The sequence below is a fragment of the Salvia miltiorrhiza genome, chromosome 8 (genome assembly GCF_028751815.1).
Source record: "Salvia miltiorrhiza cultivar Shanhuang (shh) chromosome 8, IMPLAD_Smil_shh, whole genome shotgun sequence".
In the NCBI taxonomy this organism is placed as follows: domain Eukaryota; kingdom Viridiplantae; phylum Streptophyta; class Magnoliopsida; order Lamiales; family Lamiaceae; genus Salvia; species Salvia miltiorrhiza.
Window position 1 is genome coordinate 47,854,706 of NC_080394.1, and position 13,116 is coordinate 47,867,821.

Below are 13,116 nucleotides of genomic sequence, written 5' to 3' on the forward strand. Positions count from 1 at the left end.
GGTCTAACTAAAAAGACTTGCTAACAAATGAATGCGAAGAGTCAATCAGCCTTGACCAAAGTGCAGAGTTGCTGCTTTGCTAAAGTGCGAGACAGCAGCTCAGACCGGGGCAGCGCAGTACAGCAGCACAGCAGCGCAGCACAGCACAGCACAGCAGCGTAGAACAGCAGCGCAACCAGAGCGCAGAGCTGGCCTTGCTAGAACCGGAGTTACCCGCTTCACCAACGAAGGACAACGTAGATGGGTCAAATCAAGACTAAGGTGTATTAAGGCATTAAAGGGCCTAAATCTAATTATTAAAGTTCATGGGCCTAAGGCCTTTAGGGCTCACTCTCACATCTATAAATAGAAGGTTAGCATTAGCATTATAGGAGGAGAGTTTTATTTGGGAGCAGCACACTTGTAAAATGTAATCTTCTCAAAATATAGTGGAAGAACTCGAAGAACACCCATGGATAGGTCTTAACGACCGAACCACGTAAATCCTATCTCGTTTATTACTTTTAGATTAGGCGTTGATTTCATGCTTCACCAACTGGCACCGTCTGTGGGAAATAGGGGCTACGTCGTGAGTTCCGACGAGCCTCTAAAAAAATGGGAAATTAAAGAAGGGTTACTGTTCATCGAGGAGGGGGTACGGTTCATCGAAAAAGAAGGGTAACTGTTCATCGAAAAAGAAGGGTTATTGTTCATCGAAAAAGAAGGGTTACTGTTCATCAAAAAAGAAGGGTTAATGTTCATCGAAAAAATGGAGGGCTACTGTTCATCAGGGGTTCTTCCCCAATTGGGCATGGGTGACTACTGATAGCTGATTTGTGATTGGGGAAATGAATCATCCCCATTCACCGTTGAAGACAGATCTCACTCACCGGAAGAATGAAAAACAAGGAAATCGTTGGGTCAGTCCATTCTTCAAGAGGGGAAACCATCAAATTTCTCAAAAATCCACGACCGATACCCAACTTCGAAGGTTTATCGAAGCATTAAATCAGCTCCGATGTCGATCTACTAGCTCTTTCGACTGGAAGCCGGCCGCCTACCGTCGTTCCTCTTTCACAGATCTAAATCAAATTTCCAGATTCGTCCAGGGGCAACGCGTTCGCTGCTCCAAATTTTATACTCACACGTATTCCTCAACAATTTCGTACAAATCTTGATAAAGCCTGATATTTCTTTGTATTTCAAATCAGATCTCCGGTAATTTTCTGCAATCGAAGTCCGGCGAGCATCGCTGCCGTTCTTGAGTTTCCATCGCAAGAAATTTCAAATTTCTCCTATCGGAATCCCGCATAGAAGCTCGGCAGCGCAGCCCGCGCAGCCTCTAGCCCTTGTCGCTGCTCGGCAGCGCAGCCCGCGCCGCCTCTCGCCCTTGTCGCTGCTCGGCAGCGCTGCCTCTCGCCCTTGTCGCTGCTCGGCAGCGCAGCCAGCGCCGCCTCTCGCCCTTGTCGCTGCTCGGCAGGGCAGCCTGCGCCGCCTCTCGCCCTTGTCGCTGCTCGGCAGCGCAGCCAGCGTCGTCTCTCGCCCTTGTCGCTGCTCGGCGCAGCCCGCGCAGCCTCTAGCCTGCGCCGCCTCTCGCCCTTGTCGCTGCTCGGCGGCGCAGCCAGCGCCGCCTCTCTCCCTTGTTGCCGCTCGGCAGCACAGCCAGCTCTGGCTGTCTCTCGCCTCTATTGTTACTCAGCCGCGCAGCCAACTCTGCTCATCCTTATCTTCGTCTACTTGCTTTGGTTATAATTTTTGGGTTCGAATCTGTTTTTGAACTAATTTTGCTCTATTTTTACTTTATGCTTTACAAGGGTTATCAAGATGGGTATTTCCACACTTATATTTATTCACGAGAACTCTCGAATTAGTGGGCGGTACGCGACAGCGCTGACCGGAATTTCTAGGGATTGCCAGCTCTGCATTTATCCATAAGATGGGAGGGGACGTTGAGCAGCCCCGAAGTCAAGTTAATGGCAGCCCAGCATATCGCTCCTGCAGGCACACAGCAAGATAACTCTATACTCTGGGAATCTCATTTCGCACTCACGCATTAACTGTTGACGGTGATGCTTCGACAGGGGCATTGAGGGGATTTATTATGTTTAAATTTGAATATATATATATATATATATATATATATATATATATATATATTCTTCCAGACCTTAGAATTTCAAGATTTTCTGACTATCAGAATAGTGTTGATTTGTTAATTGGGTTCTCTGATTCGCTTGTCGGGTTTCATTTTTATATGATTTATCAATCAGGTCTTCCATCATATATCTTCTATAATAATGAGTTCACAGCCCTATCTTAAGGGGCACTCATATTTTGCTAACGTCTGTGCCTAAGAATCTTTACAGCACAGGACAAACATATTTTGAGGAAAACACTTGAACAAGTATGGTAATCACCATAGTATGGTAATCACCATACACATGGAAAGGTCACATACTAACAAGTGGTGACTCAGGTATTTCGCAGAGCTATAGTCCTTTACTACATGATCTTAGCTATTTCATCGAAGCATGAAAACATGATTGGGAACTAGGAAATGTTATACCTTAGCTTTTGGGCATAAGCATGATTTATATTATCTTTGATGGGATATGAGAATTTGATACTAAGTACACGAAGCTGCACACCTTCTGCATATGTGCCTAGGGCTAGAATATGAATTGACTAAGTACACGAAGCTGCACACCTTATGCAGTGCTAGGACCTAGAACATAATTTGGATAACATACTTTGGGACCATAGTCATGTCAGCGCTGCCACTAGCATCACAAGTAAGGACACCAAGCACAAGCATACACATAACATGTTTAGTCGAATCATGCACATGTTACTAAGGGGGGGAGTGGAGTATATACCACCATGTGTGTTTTCTCGAAGAACTTAGCAGGATATTTGAGCCTTAACGGCAACTCAGCCGCATAGCGGATATTAAAACCTTAAATGGTAACTTAGGCACGATCCAGAACTGTAAGCCTCAGAATTTATCTGAGCTTTCTCAGCGCAGTCAGGGTAGGCCATCTCAGCCTGCGCAGCAATCTCAATTTTTTCAGTTAGTTCAGCCTGCGCAGCCGTCTCAGTCATTTCAGTTGTCTTGGCTGGGGGAACTATCTTAGTTATCTCACTACAATCAACGCTTAAATTATCAGCATAACTACCTTAGTCATCTCAGCACAGCAAGTGTGGCTATCTCAGCACAGCCAGTGTGGCTATCCCAGTGCAGTCAATGTGATTATATCAGCGCAGCCAGTATGGCTATCCCAGTGCAGTTAAGGTGATTATATCAGCGCAGCCAGTGTGGCTATCCTAGTGCAGTCAAGGTGATTATCTCAGTGCAGCTATCTCAGCGCAGTCAGTATGATTATCTCAGCGTAGTCAGTACGATTATATCAGCGCAGCCAGTGCAGCTATCTCAGTGCAGCCAGTGTGGCTATCTCAACGCATTCAGTGCGATTGTATCAGCGCAGCCAGTGTGGCTATCTCAGTGTAGTCAGGGTGATTATATTAGCGCAGCCAGTGTGGTTATCTCAGCGCAGTCAGTGTGATTGTCTTGTCTAAACTACCACATATTACCTAAGTCATCTTCGGCGCAGATCGTCTAAAGTTATCTTAACTAAGACATTAATTGCATGACGAGGGCATTAATTGCAAAATTCAAGGCATTAATTGCACGACGAGGGCATTAATTGAAAAATTCAAGGCATTAATTGCACAATTCAAGGCATTAATTACACAACGAAGGCCTCAATGTCTATGCTCCGCGCAGAAACATCGTAAGCCGTGAAAGTTAGACTGGGGATGAGCCTTAAGTGGCGACTCAGCCACTCTGAGGATATTTGAGCCTTAAGTTAGTCATCATTGATGACATCCAAACAATCCGAAGGAAAAATTACTCTCTTTTATCTTAGTTCATTTGCAGCGTTGAAATACTTTGTCTTTACTATTTTTACAAAGATTGACAAGATCTTATCTAACAAGTACAGGGAATCATATATACTTAATTGACACGGGAGAACAGCACAACGCTGACTCTATATCACACACCACTGGTTGAACAATGAAGAGGACACGGTTCAACCAGACTAGGGGGAGTAGCTGATGAGGACTAGAATACTCATCAGCGTTGTGCTTGGCAATACAAGAATATCTTACTTGATTATTATTGTTATTATTATTATTATCACAGGAACTAATGAGCGCAGGTCTAACTAAAAAGACTTGCTAACAAATGAATGCGAAGAGTCAATCAGCCTTGACCAAAGTGCAGAGCTGCTGCTTTGCTAAAGTGCGAGACAGCAGCTCAGACCGGGGCAGCGCAGCAGAGCTGCGCAGCACAGCACAGCAGCGCAGCAGAGCTGCGCAGCACAGCAGCGTAGAACAGCAGCGCAGCCAGAGCACAGAGCTGGCCTTGCTAGAACCGGAGTTACCCGCTTCACCAACGAAGGACAACGTAGATGGGTCAAATCAAGACTAAGGTGTATTAAGGCATTAAAGGGCCTAAATCCAATTATTAAAGTTCATGGGCCTAAGGCCTTTAGGGCTCACTCTCACATCTATAAATAGAAGGTTGGCATTAGCATTATAGGAGGAGAGTTTTATTTGGGAGCAGCACATTTGTAAAATGTAATCGTCTCAAAATATAGTGGAAGAACTCGAAGAACACCCGTGGATGTAGGTCTTAACGACCGAACCACGTAAATCCTGTCTCGTTTATTACTTTTTAGATTAGGCGTTGATTTCATGCTTCACCACATGTAATAAATGGTCAAAAATTGTGTTTTTTCAATTAGTGGCCAAATATTGTGATTCCTTCTTCAAAATGGCTATTTCAAAAGCGCTCTCTAATAGTTATATATAAATTATTTTATATTTTGTATTTGTACCCCCAATAGAACTATAAGTTCAATGCAAAACATAATTCTAACTTAGAAAAAAGTTTTAATTTTTAAATTCCAATCCAAAGAAACAATCTATCACCAAAATGAATAAGAAAATAAACAAAATTGACAACAACTTAACCTTCAACCTCCAATGGAAAAAAAAAAAACGTAAAAAATAAGTTGCAAAATAGCACAATAGATCTAGTTTTAGAAGATTGTTTGGTCACTTTCATTGCGAAATATATATTTCTACAAGTTTCTAAAGATGATGCTGTCAATTGCTTTCAAATAAAGAAGACTCGTTGAAAAATAAATTTGTTATTTATATATTTCTCTTTTGTATTTTGAAGTATATGATTTTGAAACTTAACAATGTTTCGGAATGTATTACATTGAACATTAAATATTTCTTACGTTTATGACTATGTAATTATTTGTCGCACCCCCAATAACAATAATCTATCTGAGACGAACAAGAGATCGAAACAGAAAAGAAAGAAGAACACTATATACGTGGTTGAAGAAACTGATTTTCCCTTCATGAATTTACTCTCTAGCTCATAATTCAATATGGTATCGAGCCTCTGAAAACTTTTTTCTCGATTCTCAAAACTCTAGCTTCCGCTTCTCTCTCTCTCTCACGAAGTTTTCTCTTCATTCCAGTCATGTCTTATTCCACTTCAAAAAACTCAAATCTTCCCCAAATGCATCCAATTGCCCTAAAATTGGATCAAAACAACTATAGTTTCTGAAAATTTCATGTGCTCGCTACTGCTCGAGCTTATGGTTTTGAAGATCTATTGCTTCAAAACAAGTCTCCTTCTCAATTTCTGGAATCCACATCTATAGATGTGGATCAAAATCAAAATTCAAATCCAGACTACATTGCTTGGCTACGGTGTGATCATTTCATGTTTAGTTGGTTACTCTCTTCAATCACTCCAAAAATGATGGCCTACATTAGTCGCTGCACCATTGCGGCTCAAATCTGGAGCGCATTTGAGACCGTATTTCATTCACAGTCCAAGGCTCGTGCAATGCAACTGCAAAGTCGGCTTCAGATTCTAAAGAAATGAGCTGCTACAGTTGATGAATACATTCTGGAATTCCGAGAAATCTCGGATCAATTGTTCAATATAGGCCAACCTATATCTGAATTTGATCTTATCTCTTATATCCTTCAAGTATTAGGATCGAAATTTGAAAGTATCAGTGTTTTCCTCTCTTCTCGCGCTGATGAACTCACTATTCACGAAGTACAATTTGCACTTCAAACTTATGAGTTACGGCTACAAAATCAGGCACCAACTCTCACTGCCACTGTAAATCAAACACTTCAACCACAGGCAAATGTGGTGTATCAATAGAATTTTGGTAACCGTGGTGGACGTTCTAGCAGAGGTTCTAGCAGCTGTGGAAGGGGAGAAGGTAGGTTTCCATCCAACAAAAAACCTATTTGCCAACTCTGTGGCAAATCTAATCATGTAGCATACAAATGCTACAAAACTCATCCAGCTCATCTTCCTCTTCGTCTGCACAATCTTCTGACAAAGATCCAAATGCACCTCTCATTCCTAACTCACCACAACACCAGTCCAGATCTTCTTCACCTACTCACTCACCCCACATATCTTCCCAATCATCTTCCAAATCATCTATTCATCCATTTCCAAACACCACTCCAACTCTGTTAGGTCCCGGAAGGTCTAGAATAGGTGTATGGGGGGGGAGGAAAATACACCTATAGGCTATTTTTCAAAACACACATAATAACCGTTTGAAGTTAACTGAAAGAGTATCAACTGATACTGACAGTTAACGAAAACTCAATTAAACAAAGGTTGAAGATTGATACTGAAATTACTTCAGTACAAATATCAGTTAGGCTCAAGGCTTTAATTGATATTCGCGTAGAGCTTCAGTCTTAATTTCAAAACAGATGAGTGTTATGAATCTTACTGATTATTCTGCCCCTGCCCCTGCAATGCATCTGTCGCGCTCTCCTCCGCCTCCTCCTCTTACATTGCCGTTGAGCTCTCCTTCGCCCGCTCCCGCTCCCTTGCCATCCCCTTCTTCGTTCGCTCCAATCCCAGCCACGTCCACATGGCGTCATTTTTTTTCGTTTTTAGGCGGGCCAAGAATAAGAAGGGCGGCGATTCTAGGAACGTCGATGACATTTTCTATAGTGCAACGATGCTCTTAGGATTACCACCTGCTGCAAAATTTGGAATTATAGAATAAAATAATATATTTATAAATATTTTTTTATTATTTATTAATTAAGAAGCTATGAAGAATAAAAAGAGTGCTATAAATAGAATCTCCCAAAATAGAACGGGTGACGTGAATAGAATCACCCTTCCCATTTTAAGAAAAGCCCCAATAGAATGTCTAAAACCTATGGGATTCACGTGTAATATGTAGCCCATTTTGTATGGAATCAAAATATGCAATTAACTAGAGCCCATCTCAACATTTGACATATCAATTTTTTAGGTTACAAATCGTTGCACAGAAACGCAGAAATCCTCATCATCGACCCCCTTGTTCTCTCGGCCGTCCGGCGAGAAATCGCCGTCACCGCCGCTGCGCCACACATTCGACCGCCGCCGCCGCGTCTCCCTCCACTCTCGTTCTCCTTCTCGCCTAACACTCTCTCCCTCCGATTTACAGAACGGTTATTTTTGGTTAAGTTCCCGAATAAATATCAGTAAGATTAATTTTCAAAATTTTGGTCAAGTTGGCCAAGTCGAAGTAGTAACTTAGTATGGAGCAGCGGTTGGCCAATTCGTGGCGGATGACCGTCAATGAGAAGAAGTTCATTCAAACAGCACTGCTCTCCGACCTCCGAACTGACGGTCGCGGTCCTTTTGATTACCGAAACCTAACTATCCAGTTTGGCAGGTAACAAATTCTCTTCCCATTTTCCCAGCCACTAATTTCTGCAAACCTTGATATATATGTATATAGGGTTGTGTTATACTAAGAATGCTATGTTTCGAATACTGCATAAGTCAGTATATAGTGTTACATAAGCTACTATAATGACTGCATAATGAAATTCAATTAATTGATAAAATTTTCACTCCCCCTGTATTCGAACTGAGGTAAAAATTCGCCCCCCAAGATAAATCAGTAATAGGATTTGAAAATCCAACGTTACATATTCATTCTCATTTTTCATCACATTTGTCCATTCTCATATGATCTTCTCCCTATATATATATATATATATATATATATATATATATATATATATATAAGTAAATAAAGAAAATCAAAGACTCTGCGATAGAGGGCTTGAATGACATCAGGTCTCTTAGGCATTAATCTCTCACCGCTAGGCCAACACACGCACACAACATTGATATTGTCATCTGCCAAAGATATCGATAAATCCCTTTTCCGGAGAAAGATATCGAGAAATCCAGACTTGATTTGATTTGATAACTTAAAGCTACGACATTTTTTAGCTGAGTTTTGATACTTGTATTATTCTTGTGAATAATATTTCTTGATGTTTTTAAGTCACTAACTATGGAAACTAGAACTATTAAATAAGGAATAGTTGTTTAATTTTCCATGGTAGGTTCATGGATGCTTTGACTTTCTTAAGCAGCTGAGTTGTTTGACCACTTATGAGTAAATATATTGGATGTTCATGTTGACATATATAAAACCCTCTGAGATGTTGTTGCTTCTTATACATATTATTGTTCTCTATGCTTTTTAGTTTTAATTTAGATGATGTTTGCGATTTAGTGATAATTGTGGGTTTACGGGTCTAAATACAAATGTGAACTTTTTGGTGTCTGAACAGTGAAGATGGCTCATCAGAAGTCCAGTTGGGCCAGACTCGCGTAATGGGGTTTGTAACATCACAGTTAGTGCAACCTTACCGCGATCACCCTAATGAAGGTACTCTTGCCATATTTACAGAGTTCTCTCCAATGGCAGATCCTTCATTTGAAGTTGGTCGTCCTGGGGAATCTGCTGTTGAATTGGGACGGATAGTTGATCGTGGGTTAAGGTAATTTGTAACTCAGTACTTGTTTTTAAATTCCTTATTTCTTGGACAAGGTTTTGTTTGTCTAGTTGAAGACTTGAACTTAATCATATAGAGTTTTCATGATTGAATGAAATAGTATAAGATATTTTCATAGGACTAGCAGATAGTTTGAAATTTGATATTTTGTTTCTTGCTGAATCAATAAAAGTGCTTAACAGGGAAAGTAGGGCAGTCGACACAGAATCACTTTGTGTTGTTGCGGGGAAATGGGTGTGGTCCATCCGTATTGATCTTCACATTCTAGACAATGGCGGGTAAGTTGTGCATGTATGTTTTAATTCAAATAGATGATCTAAGTGTTTCTGCTGACCATCATTGACAATTTTATTGCATCCATATTTTCCTTGAAAAATAGGAATCTTGTTGATGCCGCAAATATTGCAGCCTTGGCTGCGCTGTTGACATTCAGAAGGCCAGAGTGCACATTGGGAGGAGAAGATGGTCAGGCAGTTATAATACATTCGCCAGAAGTACGTCCCTCCCTTTTATAGATGATCTCGAATATTTTTGTTCTGATGTAAATATGTAATGGATTTCACCCTAAACTATTTTGCAATCTATGAAGACTCTTGGATTATACGGGTTCTCAGATAATTAATTTCATCCTACTAGATGAAATGCTTGCTCTGCTACTTAGCATGTGTTATATGTACTTTAGGCCATTGTATATATAATTATGTTTCTAAGTTAATGGCTTTCTCACCTTGCCTCTTAACAATAAGAGGGGGGTTTTGGTAGGTGCTAAATTGTTTATTTTGCCTGGCAGCCCTGTCTAGAAACTTAGATATTGAACTTCATTTTCATTTTGGTGCTATGGCAGGTCAGGGAACCCTTACCATTGATTGTACACCATCTCCCTGTAGCAGTAACATTTGCATTTATTGGCAACGAGAGCAGAGTGGTAAGCATATCATAAACACGAGTCTTTTTTCCCTGTGCTCGCATGTTTGTTATCTCATATTTGATTGCTTATGTTTCTGACACACTACTCCCCTTTGTTACATATGTTGCTAGATTATTGACCCATCGCACTTCGAAGAAGCTGTTATGGGTGGAAAACTGACTGCTACTTTGAACACAAATGGTGATGTCTGTGCTATTCAAAAAGCTGGAGGAGAAGGTGTGATGCAAAGTGTTGTTATGCAATGCATGCGGATTGCGTCTGTGAAGGCTGCTGATATTACTGGAAAAATTAAGAAAGCTGTCTGTACACATGCTTGAACAGTTGCTGGCACTTAATTTACTTGTTTCCATCTCATAATGTATTATATAACCTGGCTAAGTTAAAGATATTTGCAATTATTTATCGGTTCTGCAGGTCGAATCATATAAAACAAGAAGAGATTTGAAAAAAATCAAAAGACACCCTGATTCAGTTGATATTAGCAATGTATCGAAGGACATGGAGAAGCCTAAACTGAAAATAGAGAAAACAAGTGGCAGTCAAAGTGATGACATGGAAATTGAGAGCCACTCATCAAAGAAAGATGAAAGCAGTTTGAGAGACAGCAAACATAAAGCCATCATTGGTGGACCATCTAGTTGGTAAATACTTATTCTACTGACTTTGTCAGTGAGTGAAATTGCTCTTACAATGAAAAGTATGTTCAGTTATTACTGTATGAGTTTGTTTATGCATGGGCTAATTGTATATGAATATGTGCACATATTTCATATACATGTTTCACTTCACAATGAACTGGAATATTATGTTTGCACATGCAAATTTTTTTTGTGCAATACATCATGGTTTGAGAACTAGTGCTGTTTTTGATTCAGGTATTATAATATGTAGATGGGGATCTCCTTACATTGCTTTTGTTAGAATACGTTTCCAGGTTGTACGATTTACCTACAGGATGTAGGTTAGAAGTTGACAGCTTGCTAGCATTTTGCACCCATGCGATGCACGGGAAATATTTTTATATTTCTTTATATATCTAAAATTGATCCAATTCAATTTATCATATAAAAAATTATTAATATAATAAAAAATAAAGAAGGAATCACAATAATAAAAAAACTGATATTATGAAAAAGCAAAAAAGTTATAAGAAAATAAAATAAGTTAAAAGAAAAAAGTGAAAAATGGAATAAAAAATAATTAAAAAATAGATTTATTCAAAAATAGAGGAGTGAATTTTCTTATGTTTTAATCTTTAAATTAAATATAACTTTTACATTTTAAATCCAATAATTACATAAAATATATCAAATTAAAGCTCTTATCGTGATCTTTAATTTTATATGCATGTCACATACAGAGTATTTTATAATTAGCCGAATTTCACAATTTTAGAAAATAAATGAAACAGAATAATAAGAAGATCAGAAAAAGGAAATAAAAAGAAAAATTATAGCCTACATATGAACCTTCAATTTTATTATAATTACAAAATTGCAACTTAATTTTGAAATTGATTTGAAATTGAAGTTGCCTTTTTAATATATTAGATTATAGATGATTGTTATGCTGCTAAATTAATGATGCCAATAAAGTTTTACATCAAGTGTATGGGTGCCTGGACAGACTGCAAAATCGTCAAATTATTTAATACGTGGTCCAATTTATAGTCGCTATTCAGGAATCTATATCTTCAAGTCTTCAAAATATATCACCATATGCTTGGTCTGAATTATTAATCCCAGGCATGTTCTTGATGCTTGTATGTTATTTTTGCTTGTAGGGATCCATACTCCAAGGTTGCTGATGCTGATGAATTGAAAGCAAGTCTGGCTTCACGAGGTATTTTGTTGGTAGTTCTCCATCTTAGTGTGTGCTTGTTTATTGCTACTATTATATTTATTTATTAATATTGGCAATGTAGGTTTTATTAGACTTTAAAAATCAAGAATTTACTAGTACTGAATTCTTGCTTTTTTATTGTTCTCTTCTTGATGCTATCTTACTCCTTCCCAAATGGAGTTACTCTTTCTTAATCTTTTGTTCAATGAATTTCTTTTGTCATTTATGTCATATTCCTCGTTGTTCTAGTGTATGAATTTTCTTATTTTTGGGCACCCAAGTTCCTCGCTCTCCCAAATCAACTATATCTGTTTCTTAATCACATAAGTCCTTCAATTATTTGTGATTCTATATTTTCAAATGCTGGTAATTTTCATGCTTAGTTTCTATAGTTTTATATTTCATCTGGCCATGAGCCTGCTCCTAGATGCCTCCAATCTACTTTCACAAGATACGAATCTTGGTTTCTCCTTAATTGCTATTCATATTATTTTTTTCCAGCATATGAGCTTGTGCACTATATGGATCTATTTGTTTTGTGCAAGTTTTTCAGGTTCCAGATCTGCACGTGCAGATACTGTAATAATTTTTCCCTTATCTTAAAGTTGGATTTTCTTAATGTTCTTTAACCTAGCAACTTGGAGCTAGTTTGACACTTTGTATCAGGGCACTTTATTCTGTCTGATCCTTGTTTTGTATATTAGAGATATAAATCATTTCATATTTTGCAGCTGTAGCAACACCAGATCAGAAGATGGATGCAGTGCCACCTGAGCAGCAACAATTGAATGTAATGGATCTATCCCTTAGAGACGCAGATGCATCACCTTCATTATCAGTGGCAGCTGCAGCTGGAGAAGAGAAAAACAAAGCCAAAACATTATTGGATGCCGTGAAACCTAAGCATAAGAGAAAGAAGAAGAATTTATCGAATTCTGATGGAAGTTAAACAGCGGGTTTCTTGAGCGTTTATGTTTTTTCTCCTTCCCATGCATTCCTTCCGACTTGGTGGATGGAGTTTTGAGATCTTCTACCTAAGATTGAAACTTTCATGACATCGTCGTGAAAAGGTTCTCCATATATATACATTTATGGTACCCTCTTTTCATAGCCGGCACATGTCTTAAGATCACGTGTAAGAATGCTTTCTGTGCCTCTGCAGGTGCAATCTTTTGAGTTACTTTGATGGTGAGGTTGTCGACTCGTAATGCATCCCATGCTGTCTGGAAATAGCAGTTTGGTTTTATGAAGACTTTAGGTTTCATGAACAGATGCGGACTGCAACTAGAAACTGGTATGTCATCATCCAGAAGTAATTGGGATATTGGTTTCCTAGTTGTACGAAATCTGGAATTGGAAAAACTTTGCCTTGTGTTGTTATTATACGCATATGAGAAAACTTAATAGTGAACTTGATTTAGAAA

The 13,116-nt window shown here is 39.0% G+C and overlaps 1 protein-coding gene across 2 annotated transcripts; it reads left to right on the top strand.

The window, feature by feature from the left end:
• Positions 1 to 7,217: 7,217 nt before the first annotated feature.
• Positions 7,218 to 13,116, top strand: LOC130996867 (exosome complex component RRP45A-like). Of its 2 annotated transcripts, XR_009092854.1 has the most exons (10): positions 7,218 to 7,781; positions 8,698 to 8,907; positions 9,105 to 9,200; positions 9,302 to 9,416; positions 9,767 to 9,847; positions 9,961 to 10,149; positions 10,265 to 10,491; positions 11,634 to 11,692; positions 12,424 to 12,762; positions 12,855 to 13,116. XR_009092854.1 is itself a non-coding variant. In XM_057922136.1 (9 exons), the coding sequence occupies exons 1-9, from the start codon at positions 7,645 to 7,647 to the stop codon at positions 12,639 to 12,641; spliced, it is 1,332 nt and encodes a 443-aa protein (XP_057778119.1). In that variant the 5' UTR covers positions 7,224 to 7,644; the 3' UTR covers positions 12,642 to 13,116. The 2 variants fall into 2 exon arrangements, 1 of the variants encoding a protein (XP_057778119.1); XM_057922136.1 differs by having other exon boundaries at positions 7,224 to 7,781; positions 12,424 to 13,116.

Coding starts and splice junctions, on each gene's coding strand:
- LOC130996867 (XM_057922136.1), top strand. CDS start 7,645: ATGGAGCAGCGGTTGGCCAATTCGTGGCGGATGACCGTCAATGAGAAG. Junction 9,201..9,301: donor CACATTCTAGACAATGGCGG/GTAAGTTGTGCA, acceptor CTTGAAAAATAG/GAATCTTGTTGATGCCGCAA. Junction 10,492..11,633: donor ATTGGTGGACCATCTAGTTG/GTAAATACTTAT, acceptor TTTTGCTTGTAG/GGATCCATACTCCAAGGTTG.